Source organism: Bubalus bubalis, chromosome 16, assembly GCF_019923935.1.
Source record: "Bubalus bubalis isolate 160015118507 breed Murrah chromosome 16, NDDB_SH_1, whole genome shotgun sequence".
NCBI lineage: Eukaryota > Metazoa > Chordata > Mammalia > Artiodactyla > Bovidae > Bubalus > Bubalus bubalis.
The window spans coordinates 28997496-29013244 of NC_059172.1; the positions used below are offsets into that span (position 1 = coordinate 28997496).

The 15749-nt window shown below is 36.2% G+C and overlaps 1 protein-coding gene across 16 annotated transcripts in view; it reads right to left on the minus strand.

Annotated features, from left to right (window-relative positions):
* Positions 1–15749, minus strand: part of EMSY (EMSY transcriptional repressor, BRCA2 interacting) — an 81517-nt gene that overhangs the window by 43478 nt on the left and 22290 nt on the right. For all 16 annotated transcript variants that reach the window (XM_006041059.3, XM_006041058.3, XM_006041063.3 and 13 more), the window contains 2 exons: positions 11192–11468; positions 6554–6808 (listed from right to left, as the gene is read on the minus strand). In XM_006041059.3, coding sequence (XP_006041121.1) covers positions 6554–6808; positions 11192–11468 — 532 coding nt within the window. The remainder of the gene's footprint in view (positions 1–6553; positions 6809–11191; positions 11469–15749) is intronic.

Below are 15749 nucleotides of genomic sequence, written 5' to 3' on the forward strand. Positions count from 1 at the left end.
ACAGGGAAACAATGGAAACAGAGGCAGACTTTATTTTCTTGGGCTCCAAAATCACTGTGGACAGCGACTATAGTCATAAAATTAAAAGACGCTTGCTCCTTGGAAGAAAAGCTTTGATAAACCTAGATAGTGTATTAAAAAGAAGAGCCATTACTTCACCAAAAAAGGTCCTTCCGGTCAAAGCTATAGGTTTTCCAGTAGTCATTTATGAATGTCAGAGTTGGACCATAAAGAAGGCTGGGTGCCGCAGAACTGATGCTTTTGAACTGTGGTGCTGGAGAAGACTCTTGGGAGTTCCTTGGATTGCAAGGAGATAAAATCAGTCAATAATAAAGGAAATCAACCCTGAATATTCATTGGAAGGACTGATATTAAAGCTCAAGTTCCAATCCTTTGGTCACATGATGTGAAGAGTCAACTCATTGGACAAGACCTTGATGCTGGGAAAAATTGAGGGAAGGAGGCGAAGAGGGCTGTTAGAAGCATACTGACTGAAATCACCCACCCTGGCCAGGCACCACAGTAATCATCTGTTTGAGTTATTTTATGACAGGAGGTCCTCACAAGGAACACGGAACTAACAAGCCACCACTAATCAGAAGAGTTTGGGAAAGGTCAAAAGGAGACACCATGTGTCCAACTACCTCCCAGTATCCTTCTTGCTGGCATCCATCTTGGCTGAGCAATCCTTGGCACCACCAGGAAAGACTCTGAGTCAGAACGATTGGCCAAAGACAACCAGGAAGCTAACCCCGCCACCATAAAACCAGAGACTGCAAGCCACGTGGCAAAGCACTTCTCCTGGGTTCCCTTAGCCTGCTGCCCTCTGCCAAGCAACCTCTTTCCCAATAAAATCTCTTGCTTTGTCAGCTCATATGTCTCCTTGGACAATTCATTTCCAAGTGTTAGACAAGAGCCCACTCTCGGGCTCTGAAAGGGGTTTCCCATTCCTGCAACAGGGCAACAGAGGATGAGATGGCTTGATGATATCATCGACTCAATGGACATGAGTTTCAACAAACTCCAAGAAGATACTGAAGAACAGGGAAGCCTGGCATGCTGCAGTCCATGGGGTCGCAGAGTCGGACTCCACTTAGCAACTGAAAAACAGTGGAGAAGTTCAAGCCTAAGGGTATCTCAAAACAGTGGAAGATGTGATGAAAGGCAATTCTATAAGTAGAATCATGGATTTGATTAAGATAGACTATAGGCCAGATAGTTTGTAGAAGAGAGACTGAGAGGAACCCTCCTGTGGTAAGAACAAATATCAAAAATAGACCTTTGAAATTATTCCTTCAAAGAAGCCACAATTTGCAACAGTTTGTAGAGCAACTTATGCTCCAGAGCATTGTTGGATACAACAGAGAAATCAGTTAGTGAAGTTTAACAACTAGATGTGGTCAGGAAAAAAGAAGAAAGAGCCATACCAATACCACTGTCACCTCAGAATAACTGGGCATACCTGGAGCTGTACCTCCCTAAGGAACAATAGTGGGGGCTTATCAATAACCTCAGATATGCAGATGACACCACCCTTATGGCAGAAAGTGAGGAGGAACTCAAAAGCCTCTTGATGAAAGTGAATGTGGAGAGTGAAAAAGTTGGCTTAAAGCTCAACATTCAGAAAACGAAGATCATGGCATCTGGTCCCATCACTTCATGGGAAATAGATGGGGAAACAGGGGAAACAGTGTCAGACTTTATTTTTCTGGGCTCCAAAATCACTGCAGATGGTGACTGCAGCCATGAAATGAAAAGACGCTTACTCCTTGGAAGGAAAGTTATGACCAACCTAGATAGCATATTAAAAAGCAGAGACATTACTTTGCCAACAAAGGTCTGTCTAGTCAAGGCTATGGTTTTTCCTGTGGTCATGTATGCGTGTGAGAGTTGGACTGTGAAGAAGGCTGAGCGCCGAAGAATTGACGCTTTTGAACTGTGGTGTTGGAGAAGACTCCTGAGAGTCCCTTGGACTGCAAGGAGATCCAATCAGTCCATTCTGAAGGAGATCAGCCCTGGGATTTCTTTGGAAGGAATGATGCTGAAGCTGAAACTCCAGTACTTTGGCCACCTCATGCAAAGAGTTGACTCATTGGAAAAGACTCTGATGCTGGGAGGGATTGGGGGCAGGAGAAGGGGACGACAGAGGATGAGATGGCTGGATGGCATCACTGACTCGATGGACATTGAGCCTGAGTGAACTCCGGGAGTTGGTGATGGACAGGGAGGCCTGACGTGGTGCGATTCATGGTGTTGCAAAGAGTCGGACATGACTGAGCGACTGAACTGAAATGAACTTCAACAAAATAATTGATCCAGTCACTAAACAACAAATAACCATGCTAATAACAGTAACAAATCACAAATGAGGGTAGAGAAAGACCTGTACCCAGTTACAACACACAATGTCTATTATCTATATATACAATCTAAAATGTCAATGTAAAATGTCTAAAATGTCCAGTTTTCAACAAAAACATCAGGAGGCATGCAAAAAAACAGGAAAATATGACCCACACAGGGGAAAAAAAGCAGTCAACAGAAACTGTGAGAGCAATCATGTTTCAGATTTAACAACAACAACAAAAAGGCTTCAAAACAGCCATTACACATATGTTCACAGAACTAGAGGAAAGCATGATTACAGAAGTAAAAGAAGGTATGATAACAAAGTTGCATCAAATAAAGAATATGAATTAAGCAATAGAAATTACAAAAAAAAATCAAATGGAAAATGTAGAGCTGAAAAGTATAGCAATTGAAATAAAAAATTCACTAGAAGGGCTTAAGAGTAGATCTGAACAGGCAGAAAAATGAATTAACAAATTTAAAGACAGATCACTTACAGATTATGCAAGCTGAAGAATAGAAAGAAAAAAGAATGAAAAAAATGAACATAAATGTGAAACACCAGTAAGTACACAATATATATGTAACTACAAAAAGGAAGGAACAGAGAGAAAAGGGGACATTCAAAGAAATAATGGCTGAAAATGTCCCAAATTTATTGAAAAGCAGTAACTTACACATCAGGAAGCTGGACAAATGCTAAAGAAGATAAATACGAAGAGATCCACAAACAGGCATACCATACTTAAAATGCTGAAAGTCAAAGACATGGAGGAAATCCAAAAAGCATCAAGAGAACAACAGTTTTTCATTTACAACAGAATTGCGTCGAGGTTCGAAACTGACTTTTCGGTGGAAACAATGGAGGCCAGGAGGCAGTAGAAATATGTGTTCAAAGTGTCAAAGACCGTCAACCAAGAAGCTGATATTCAGCAAAGCTGTCTTTCAAATATTGCAGATGAAATAGTCTTTACCAAATAAATTAAAAATGAAGCGAATTTGTTGCTGACCACCTTACAACAGACACTGAAAGAAATTCTATGAATAGAAGGAACTAGAAACAAAACAATGATATTCACTCTTGCCAGTTATATTCAAAATTTTACCATTCTAATCAGGGAAATCAGGCAAGAAAAAGAAATACAAGGCATCCTGATTGTAACAGAAGAAACTATCTCTATTTGCAGATGATTTGATTATTTCATATAGAAAATCCTAAGGAATTCACTAAAAACTATTAGGACTAAAAGTGAGTTTAGCTAAGTTGCAGATGTAAAATCAATAGATTCAGTTGCATTTCTATACTAATCCAAGTAACTAGAAAAATAAAATACTTAAAAATAAATTAACAAAAGTGTAAAGTTAATACACTGAAAACCATTCATTTCAACAGTGTTGAAAGAAATTAAAGATCTAAATAAACACAGAAACAACCCATGTTCATGGATCAGAAGATTTAATATTATAAAGATGGTAATACTCCTTGGCTGATCTATAGATTCAAAGCAAACCCATGAGATTTTCAGCTTTCTCTTTTGTAGAAAGTGACAAGCTGATTTCAAAATTCATACAGAATCACAAGGGACTCAGAACAGCCAAACATCTTTTAAAAAACAACAGAACAGGAATATTCACACTTCCTGATTTCAAAGCTTAATATAAACCAATGGTAATCAAATCAGCACAGAGACAGACGTATAATGGAATACAATTGAGAATCCCGAAATAAAGTCATACATGTTTTCAGTGGATTTTCCACAAGGGTACTGAGATCATTGAGTGAAGGAACAGTCTTTTTTAAAAATGGTATTGGGATAATCAAAGCTCAATATGCAAAGAATGAAGTGGGATCCTTACTTCACACCATTACAAAATTAATCAAAACAGATCAAAGATCTAAATTTAAGAGGTAAAAGTATCAATCTCTTAGGAAAAACATAAGGATAATCTTCATAACCTAGGATCTGGCAAAAGATTCTTAAATAAGATACCAAAAGTACAAGCAACACAAGAAAAAAATCAACTGTACATCATCAAAATTAAAGGCGCTTGTGCTTCAAAGGACACCATCAAGTGATGAAAAAACGACCCACAGAATGGGAGGAAATGTTGGAAGTTCATGTATCTGATAAAGGCTTAATATCTAAAATATGTATAGCAAAAAAAAAAAAAAAAACACCTTTCAGTTCAATAATAAAAAGACAAATAACTCAATTTAAAAATGGCAAAAGATATAAATAGACATTTCTCCAAGGTAGATATAAAAAGGGCCAATAACCACATGAAAAGACACTCAAGACTATTAGTTATCAGAGAAACACAAATCAAAACCACAATGAAATATCACTTCACACTTCACACAAAGTACTAGTTGCTAGAATCCAAAAATCAGAGACAAACAAGTGTTATCAATGGACAAGTGGATAAACAGAATGTGAAAATATTATTTGGCCATAAGAGGGAATGAAACACTAATAATTCTATTTCATAAATGAACCTTGAAATCATTGTGAAGTAAAAGAAGCCAGTCACAAAAGATCACACATTAAATGACTGCATTCACATAAAAACCCAGAATACAGAAATCTAGAGACAGAAAGTAGATTAGTGGTTGCTTAAGGCTAAGAGGTTGTCATGGTGGGACTTCTTTTGAAAGTGATAAAAATATTCTAAAAATCAACTGTGGTGATGGTTGTACATATCTGTGAATATACGGAGTGAGTGAAAGCTGCTCAGTCATGTCCGACTCTTTGTGATCCTATGGCTGTAGCCCACCAGGCTCCTCTGTCCATGGAATTCTCCAGGCAAGAATACTGGAGTGGGTAGCCATTCCATTCTCCAAGGGATCTTTCTGACCCAGCAACTGAACCCAGATCTCCTACACTGTAGGCAGATTCTTTACCATTTGAGCCACCAAGGATATACTACCTACCATTAAATAGTACTCTAAATGGGTTGAATGGTAGGTGAATTCTCTCTCAATAAAGCTCTTTTTTTAAAAAAATTTCAGAGCATTTTGAAAAGGAAAACTTTACACTTCTTTCTTGAAAGCACATATACCATTGAAACTAAAGCCTGACAGAGACTGCAGGCAAAAAGAAAACGAGAGATCGATTTCCCTATGACTACTGATACATTGTACTATCCATACCTCATACTAGCTGTGAGGCAGTGACCAAATGGTACAAAGTTCCAGTCAAAAGGTACAAACTTACAGTTAAAAGACACATAAGTGCTGGAGGTGTAATGCACAGCATGATGACTATAGTTAACAGTACTGCATTGTACATTGCAAGTCGCTGAGAGTAAATCTTAAAAGTTCTCATCACAAGAAAAAACACTGCAACTATGTGTGGTGATGATGCTTATTGTAGTAATCATTTTGTTATATATATATATATATATATAATCATCAAATCATTATGCTACATATAAAGCTAATACAATGTTATATCAATTACATCTTAAAAAAATAATATGTTCCTATCAAGAAAGTAAACAAAAAATTGAAAATATCAGGATCTCCCAAAGTCCTGTTCTACTCTGAAATAAAATATAGATTCCATGGAGGAAAAAAAAATCCATTTTCTTTTCTTAAAGATATTAAGTATGTTATGAGGCATTTAATCTCCTTAAATCTAAGACTCTATCCTATCTGCCTTTCTAGTCAATACCTTTATGATTCAGTAACTTATGTTATTGTCTTCTACCTTTGAGTGCCCACTGTGCTAGAGATGATTTCAATAAACTGTTACGCCACATTTCTTCACTGTACAGTGTCTTTTAATCTTAGTACCTCTGCCTAGCACCTAGCAACTCATGCCAAATTCACAATATGATCTCTAACACAAGACTCCCCAGACTAATTTTTCTACTGCTCACTTCTCATAACCCCAGTGGGCTCCAGAGTATAGTTCTAAAATCTGGGTTTGTTTCCTCTGCTTCCTTTATCTCTCCTGAAAGTTCACTGAAGAAAACCTCTTCCTGCTGTGCAAACTGCTTTTTCATTCTTCTCTATTCCCAAGCATCAGTTTCCTCTATATAAATATCCCCAACATGAGGGCCTCAGAATATACTTTGGAATTAAAACTCTTGTGCTTAAGGAGCCTATATGTGGAAGTAAATCCATATATATTATTACAATTTTCAGAGAACTGGTGACTGGGGAAGAATTACCATCTCCTATAAACATTTTTCCATTTACCTGACTCCTGTTTGATTTGAATGGTAGGCTTGATACCAGGTGGCAAAGGAGACTGCTGAGGCTGTTGCTGATGAGATACTGGAGAAGGCTGGGCCACCTGTTGCTGTGTCTGTTGCTGCACTTGATGTAACTGCTGCTTAGGAGACTGCTGATGCTGTTTAGGAAACTGTGCAAGAATCTGAGTTGGGGCACCCACTAAGCTTTTGGGAGAAGGAAGTCTGGTTGATGCCATTTTGATTGCTGATGTAGATACACCTATAGAAAAGTAAGGAAAAGAACATTTAAAATTAAAGCATAATTAAGGCTACTTCTGGTTATTATAGTAGATAATAATTTAAAACTAGGTAAATCAATAAAAACAATGATTATTCAACACCTAGTGTCAGATATAATGGATGTAGTATTTTACATATCTGATATCTAGTCCTCAAACTTTGCAAGAGAGGCACCATTGCTCCAACACTCAAAAAACTAATTCATTTTCCCTTGGTGAAGAGTCAAAACAAAAGAAACATCAGCCAGCACATTCTCACACATCTCTCAATAGGTTTTTCTCTTAGAAAATATAGATTCTCAATGTGAATAAAAGAACAAAAGCAAACTAAGTTTGGTTTTGTTTTTTGCAAACTAAGTTTTGAATACCGTTTTTTAAATATTGCTTTTCAGGTTTTAATGAGTCAATTTAAAAATGGCATTAGACAAAATAATTTATACTGAAACATTCACCTTTTATTATTTAGCATGGTAAAACAGCTTTTCTGTATCTCATTTCCAATAAAGTAAATATCAGTTGTTTCTTGAGAACTGGGTCATTAAATAATCATGTGGAAAGGTACAAGTGGGCATACTATTTAATGTATCTATAGCAAAAAATTCTCATGATAAGAGATTTTACGAAATTTTTCAGTGCAATGCTAGTATTAGCAAGCATGCACAGGAAGCAAATACCAACAATTTTCACTACAGATGTTATGAGTTTGAGAAAAATTATTCCCTCTCCCAGATTTTTCATCAGTAATCTTACAATTCATCAACAACACAAGAGGACTATTATCTGTAATGAAGAGAAACTGATAAATTAATAACCTAATTATAAAAATCTAATTATCAAACAGGCTATTTCACACCTTCCTCCCCCACAGCCCTATTATGACATTTATATTGCATTACAGAAAAAAAATTTAAATATCACATTTGTATGTAAAATGTTTCTGGAGAATAATAAAAATGAAGAAGAAATCTTAAGACACTCCAACTCAGTTTTCCTGTATGTTGAGTTTACCCTGCACTATAATTCTCTAAGGGTTGTTTAACAGATCAGGTAAAACCACAGATTGAGGAATATTTTGAGAGAAGAGAAAAGAAAGATGCAGTTAGAATCAGCTCAAGGGCTTACTCATCTTATTTACACATTATTCTTCCACCTTGCTCACCTCTATCCCTCCCTGACTGCTAGGATTTTAGTGACATGTGTCTGCTATATTGCTTAGTTTTACTGAACTAGATTATCTCTGGAGCCCCTTTCAAGTGCCAACGTTTTAAAACTTAATGAATATAAAGTGTTATTCAAGTGAAAGTATTTTTAAACTATCTGAAAACTTTAACCTTTACATTGCATTAATGAACTCTTGTATTAACTGAGGTAAACTGTGCACATGAGTAACCTAACTAATCTATGTTCTCTACATCCTTTTATATAGGAGCACATTTGAATTGACAGGGTTGAGGAATTTCATAATAAGAAGATTTCATGAAACAGAAATGGAAAATGGGAATTGGGAATTGGGTTCAGGGCCAGACTAAAAAAAAAATATAGTAAAGAGAACAGGAGTATTAGTGTATACAATAAAATAGGAAGTACCATATTACTTAGGTTGAAGTGCAATCAAGGAGGAAAATAAAAGCAGAAGACTGTCACAATACTGGGTAAGGTAATTCATCAAGTCTATAAAACATTATTAGAAGAATGAGACAAAAGAAATTTCTCTCACCAAAGTAAGAGAAAAGACAATGGCAACAGGATATATCTGAGAAACAATAAAAAGTAGAAAAATAATAGTAATCAACCTGAGTAATAAATAATAGTCCATTCTTCTGTTAATGAAGAACAAGAGTCAGATGAATTTAAGAGATAAGATAAAAAAGGTTATTTATGACTTATAGTCTGATAAATACTGTATGAAAACTAGAGGGGATAAAAGGGAAGAATCATGTTGTGATACATACTGAAGTATTTATAACCGAAATTATGATATTTAGGATTTGCTTCAAAATATTCCGGGTCAGGGATATGTAGAGGAAAAAAGCAGGTATAGATGAAACAAGACTGACCATGTGTTGCTCATCACTGAAGCTGGGTAATGGGCACATGGGTATTCATTTTACTATTCTATCTACTTATGTGCTTGCAATTTTCCATAATAAAAAAGAAAATTTCAGTTATCCTATTTCATAGATGACCAATTCAGTATAAACATTCTAATTGGTAGAATTTAGGACTTCTTATATTCCAAATATGTAGTTCCTCTCCATACACATGAGCCAACCATACACAATTCCCCTAAACTCTACTTTTAGAGCCAGTCAGATGATATCACTTAAATGGCAGAAAGCAAAGAGGAACTAAAGAGCCTCTCAATGATGGTGAAAGAGGAAAGTGAAAACGCTGGCTTAAAACTCAACATTCAAAAAACTAAGATCATGGCATTTGATCCCATCACTTCATAGCAAATAGATGGGGAAACAGTGGAAACAGTGACAGATTATTTTTCTGGGCTCCAAAATCACTGCGGATGGTGACTGCAGCTATGAAATTAAAACATGCTTGCTCCTTGGACGAAAAGCTATGACAAGCGTAGACAGTGCATTAAAAAGCAGAGACATCACTTTGCTGACAAAAGTCCACATAGTCAAAGCTATGATTTTTTTCAGTAGTCACGCATGGATGTGAGAGCTGGGCCATAAAGAAGGCTGAGTGCTAAAGAATTGATGCTTTCTAATTGTGGTGCTGGAGAAGACTCCTGAGAAGTCCCTTGGACTGCAAGATCAAACCAGTCAATCCTGAAGGATATCAACCCTGAATATTCATTGGAAGGACTGATGCTGAAGTTGAAGCTCCAATCCTTGTCCATGTGATTCGAAGAGCCAACTCATTGGAAAAGACCCTGATGTTGGGAAAGACTGAGGGCAACAGAAGCAGGTAACAGAGGATAAGATGGCTGGGCAGCATTACTGAGTCAATGGACATGAGCTTGAGCAAACTCCAGGAGATAGTGAAGGACAGGGAAGCCTGGTGTGCTGCAGTCCATGCGGTCACAAAGAGTCAGATACGACTTAGCAACTGAACAACTACACTTATTAACATGGAGTCCTCCACCAGGTCTTATTGTTACTAAGACTCTTCCCCCTCCACCACCAGCTGCCCCTAGAAGAATAACCAGAAACAGACACATCAGCTCTAAAACAGTTTGTCTTTAGTCCCCAAAAGAAGCAGACACTGAATGCCATAGTGCCCCAGGTACCTACAAAGAAGCTACTGAAGAAGCCCTGCACTCAGATCACAACTGCAGTTTATATATTACCACTTCTGCTAACATTTACCTTTTTCTAAGAAAATGCCTTAATTTCTTAGCCCTTATATCTAAATTAAATATCTCAAACAAAAACTCAAAATAATCATACACTTTCCTTGGAGTATCTACATTTGGATAGTTTACTTTTATATCTCTCATGCTCTATTGAATTCCACTGAATTTAGGAGAAATCTCTGAGATGTCTTGTCTAGCTCTCCTATGACGACTTAGGGCTCAAAGATATACAGGATGCTAAGAAACAAAGGAGAAAATAGGGAAGTCAAAGTCACAGGTTCCCAAAAGATTCAGAAGATACCTGGAGAAAATTAAGAATGAAAAATGGAAGCATGGAATATTCATTTGCCTAAAGGTATTTCAATAATAATGAAGAGAAATACCAGTCAGTCAAACCAGTCAATCCTAAAGGAAATCAATCCTGAATATTCAGTGGAAAGACTGATGCTGAAGCTGAAGCTCCAATATTTGTGCCACCTGATGCAAAAAGCCAACTCACTGGAAAAGACCCTGATGCTGGGAAAGATTGAAGACGGGAAGAGAAGGGGACGACAGAGGACAAGATGGTTGGATAGCAACACCAACTCAACGGACATGAGTTTGAGCAAACTCTGGGAGATGATGAAGGACAGGGAACGCTGACATGCTGCAGTCCATGGGGTAGCAAAGAGTCAGACACAACTGGGCGACTGAACAACAAGAGAAATACCCTTCTTTTCTCAAATAACAATTTCACAAAAGGGAAATGTGCGTGTGTTGTTGGGGGGCGGGGATTAAATCAGAAGCTTGGGATGAACACTACTATATATAAAAGAGATAATCAACAAGGACCTACTATATATATAGCACAGGGAACTCTATTCAATATTCTGTGATAATCTATAAGAGAAAAGAAACTAAAGAAGAATGAATCTATGTATAACTGAATCACTTTGCTGTACACCTGAAACTACCACATTGTAAATCAATTATACTCCAATAAAATTAAAATATTATGAAAAAAAATTCCATACACTACATGGACAGAATTTCGTGATGAATTACCACTTACCTTGTGCTACTGTTGACATGACCACAGATGGTGTGGAAGAAACCACAGCTGTTACTGCAACTGTATTAGGAATAGGTGATGGTGTAGAACTGCTGCTGCCACTGCTGCTACTACTGACCAGAGAGGACTGTGAAGCAGTTATAACCACTGGTGGCTTCTGAGTTGTGGAAGCAATGACTGATGTTGGTACAAGCTTAGTGACTGCTGCATAGTTATGGGATTTGGAGAGAATGTTGGGCACGAAGGTTGAACTTGGTGATGTGGTCACTATAATAACCTAAGGAAGGTAAAATAAGTTATTTTCATGTACCTATCACACTACTAATGTATCCAGACTCACAGTTTATACAATTTAAAAATAGCTTATGAAACACAATGAAGCAATTCAAGAAAAAGAAATTTACAACTAAAAATATATGAAAGCTTTCCTTTACTAGTGATCATCAAAATGTATTTAAAAGAAACAACTTTTGCTAACCAAACATTTTAAAAGACAACATTCAATGCTGTACAAGATGCAGCATTTCAATATGCTCAGGAAGTATAAACTGGCATAATTTTTCTAGAAAATAATTTGGATAGTCATTCATTTATAAATATTTGTTGAGCATCTACTATGTGCCAGGCATGGTTCTAGAGGCTGAGGCTAGTGGAATGAACAAAACAGAAAAATTTCTAATTTCCATTAAACTACAGTCTAGTAAGGGGAGAAAAACAGTAAACGAGTAGAAAAGTAAATATATGTCATGTTGAGATAAATGGAAGACACAATAAAGCAGGGCAGAAAACAAAAGAAAAAGGGGGTGGTATACAGTTTTTTATAAAATGTTCAATGAAGATCTCTCTGACAAGGTGATAAATAAGCAGAAACTCCAAGTAGGGGTTAAATCACACTGCTACCTAGAGGAAGAGCATCCAATGGAACAGGGAACAGCAAATACTAAGCTCCTGAGGGAGAAACAAGCTTGGTATGTTCAAGAAACCTCAAGGACCTAATAAATTGGATTGGAATTTATAAGACAGAGAGTAGTAGCAGACAGACTTAGTAAAGTAATGGGGGACTAGATGATGTAAGATCATATTGATATGTATACCCTTGATATATGATATGATGAAAATGGCATTTTCTCTCTGTGGTCTTCCTTCTAAAAACCCATAACCATAATCTAATCATAAGAAAAACACGAGATAAATTGAAGAAGTGGGGCATACTACAAAATATCTGACTAGTCCTCAAAACTGTCAAGGTCCTCAAACACAAGGAAAGTATGAAAAACTTTCACAACCAAGAGGAGTCTAAGAAGACATAACAAGAAAATGTAATGTGGTATCCTGGAACAGAAAAAGACAATAGCTAAAAACTAAAGAAATCTGAATAAACCATGGGCTTTATTAATATTAATGTATCAATATTGGTTTATTAATTGGAGCAAATGTACCATATTAACACAAAATGTTAAGAACAAGGGAAACTGAATGCAGAGTATATGAGAACTCTCTGTACTATTTTTTCAATTTTCCTATAAATCCAAATCTGTTCAAAAAAATAAAGTACTTTTTAAAAAGCACTACTCAATTTGCTAGGTGAAAAGTACAGCCAGGCAGAGACAGGAGAAACAGAAAGACAAATTAGGAGACTCCTGAAAACCAAGCAGAGAAGATGGTGACCAAAATGTCTGTAGTAGAACTGACAAAAAGTGAACAAATTCTGAATATATTTAAAGGAAAACCAACTGGATTTGCTCACAGACACAGAAAATGGAGGAAAAAAGAGGCAGGATAGAGACTTCAAGGTTAACCACTAGGACTTGAAAAATGTAGGTGACAGAGGAGAAAGCATTTCAGAAAGAGGGAACAGGACGGCGCAAAAGATCAAAGGTAGGAATTAGTCTGATGTATTTAAAAACAGAAAAGAGAGCCAGTGCAGCAAAAGTATACAGGGCAAGGAAGGGTTACAAAAGTAAGCAGAGGCCAGATCAAATTTGCAAACCAGAGTAAAGAATCTAAATTTTATACTAAGTATAATGGGAAGCCATGGGAAGATTTTAAGTAAAGAAATAGCAAAACCTGATTTATAGTTTAAAATATCATTCTAGTTGCTAGGTGATGAGAGGTAAGAGTGGAAGCAGTGAGACTAGTAAAGAAGTCACTGCAGTAGACTAGGCAAGAAATGGGAGAGGCTGCTCGGACTAGGGTGTTAGTAGTCAAAGAGGAGTGATCAGATTCAGATTACTTTAAGACAAAGAGTCAACAGGACTTGCTGATGTATGGAAATGGCAGAGTTGAGGAAAAGAAGAGAATCAAGATTAGCTCCTAGAGCTAATACACACTGGTTTATTGAAATCTCCTAACAATTTTACCACAGAGATTACTATTATTATCCCCATTTTACAGTTGAGAACACAAAACCATTTATAAATCTGTAGTATCAGCTTTATTCTGGGCAAGGATAATGGTAGTTTAGTGATACCCCAAATGATACTAAGTGAATTTTTCCTCTTTAACCAGAATTACTTTTTACCTACCTAGGACAGAAAATTGTTTTGAAAAACCCAAAGAATTTAAGGGAGAAATTCTTTTTTTTAATTTTTATATCAGTCCTAAAGAATGTCTGAAATTAAATCAGTAAGTCAAACTTACTGATGTCTGTCTGTACTCAGTACTGACATCTCAAAGAAGCTTTGACGTCATATTATTATTATATATTCCAGTGTTAGAGAATTCTAAGTAGTGTCCATTACTTTAAGAAGTTTGTTGATTATTTGAGGAGTCAAGAGACATACGAGTCTTCACCAGCAAAAACCTCTATAGAGCTGACCAGCGTACTTCTACATAGACTCAATCAGCAAACCTCTACATAGCACTACTACAAACACAACCATTAGCCTTCATATAAACTGAGAAGTAGACCAATATAGTAAAAAGACCCGAAGTTAAGAGTCAAATGAACCTGAGAACTCTGAGTAGAGAATCTCTGCTACTAACAAATGGTAGGGCCCCGGATATGTGAAAATCTCTATGTTTCAATTTTCATCTATAAAATAGGGATAATAATACTTACCTTACAAACCATTATAAGGATTAAGTGAGATAATGATGTGAAGCATCTAACATAGTGCTAGGCACATAGCAGGTGGTCAATATTTGGCAGTTTACAAATGGTACTTAATAGTATCTTATTACTACTACTTAATAAATGTTACAAGGATATCAGTAAAGCTGTTATAGATCAAATCAACCTGAAAATTAAAATTTTAATATATCAAATTAATGTGGAAATTTATTTTAATGTTCTCTATTTTTGTTTCATTAAAAAATTTTATATATCTTTTTCCCAAATTCTGATACTCCTGAGAATCCAAAGAGCTCACAGTTACTATCAACTAGCCAAGCCAATTAATAGTAGTAATAGTAATGGTAGGTTTCATATTTGCCAATTCTGAACTAATGGTAGTACCTTCCTAGAGCACAGTTTTTAGAGGGACTCTGCGGCACAGATGAGAATTAGCCAAGGCTTGGCAGGAAAGTATGCCACACTTAACAGGCAATATCTGTCATGGGTAGGGAAAGGGAAGCATTCACACTTGGGTCAAATATTTTTAATTTTAGAACTAGAGTATACATGTAGACTTCTAATATTAAGACAATAACATTTCAGCAAAATAAATATAGAATCTTTGAAAGCATGTTTTAGATTATAGGTATAAATGATAAAATATACTTTGAGATTTCAGTCTGCAAGCTAATTTCTGATTTGAAAAGGGGTTATCCAAAATTAGAGATCCACCTTGAAGAAAATTTACTTGTACTTCAGTTACGTGTTACAATAAGGGAAACAAAGGGATTTTGAAACCAAGAGAACCACACAGTGTTTATTCAGGCCATAATTCAAATTACTGACCTTCTAGCACTCACAAAAACTCCTTAAGAGTGCTGGGACTTGCACCCTAAGGATAAAATGAAAAATATCAATCAAGCATGTGAAAGCATAAAGCTATATTCTGTTGCTTTGTTTATATAAGTGTTGTACCAATGTTATACTTAAAATGAAGGCACCACATTAACACAGGTGGAAATTTGTCTACCCTGAAAATACATGACCTATTTGAGTTTGAATCAAGTCCACAAAGTCATAAATAATTATACTTAATGTAAAGTAATTCCTAAGTTGACTTCCATAGGATTTGTGAGAAATCCAAGGTGAATAGAATAATGGTAACAGCTTTACAGAGATTTCAAAAAAATCCAATTATCCAGCAAAAGGAAAACAAAAAACATACCAAAAATCCAGTGTATCTATTAGTCCTACCCACATTCAGCTTCTCCAAGAAATAACAAAATTAATGGCACTGAATACACATGAAGTAAAAGAGTATAGTTTTGCACCTAAAACAAAATAAATACTAGATACTTAGTAAATATTTGTGGAATGAATAGGTCTTAATTTTTTTTTTGGCTGTGCTGGGTCTTCATTGCTGGGCAGGCTTTCTCAAGGTATGGCAAGTGGGGGCTACTCTAGTTGCAGTGCGTGGGCTTCTCATTGCAACGGCTTCTCTTT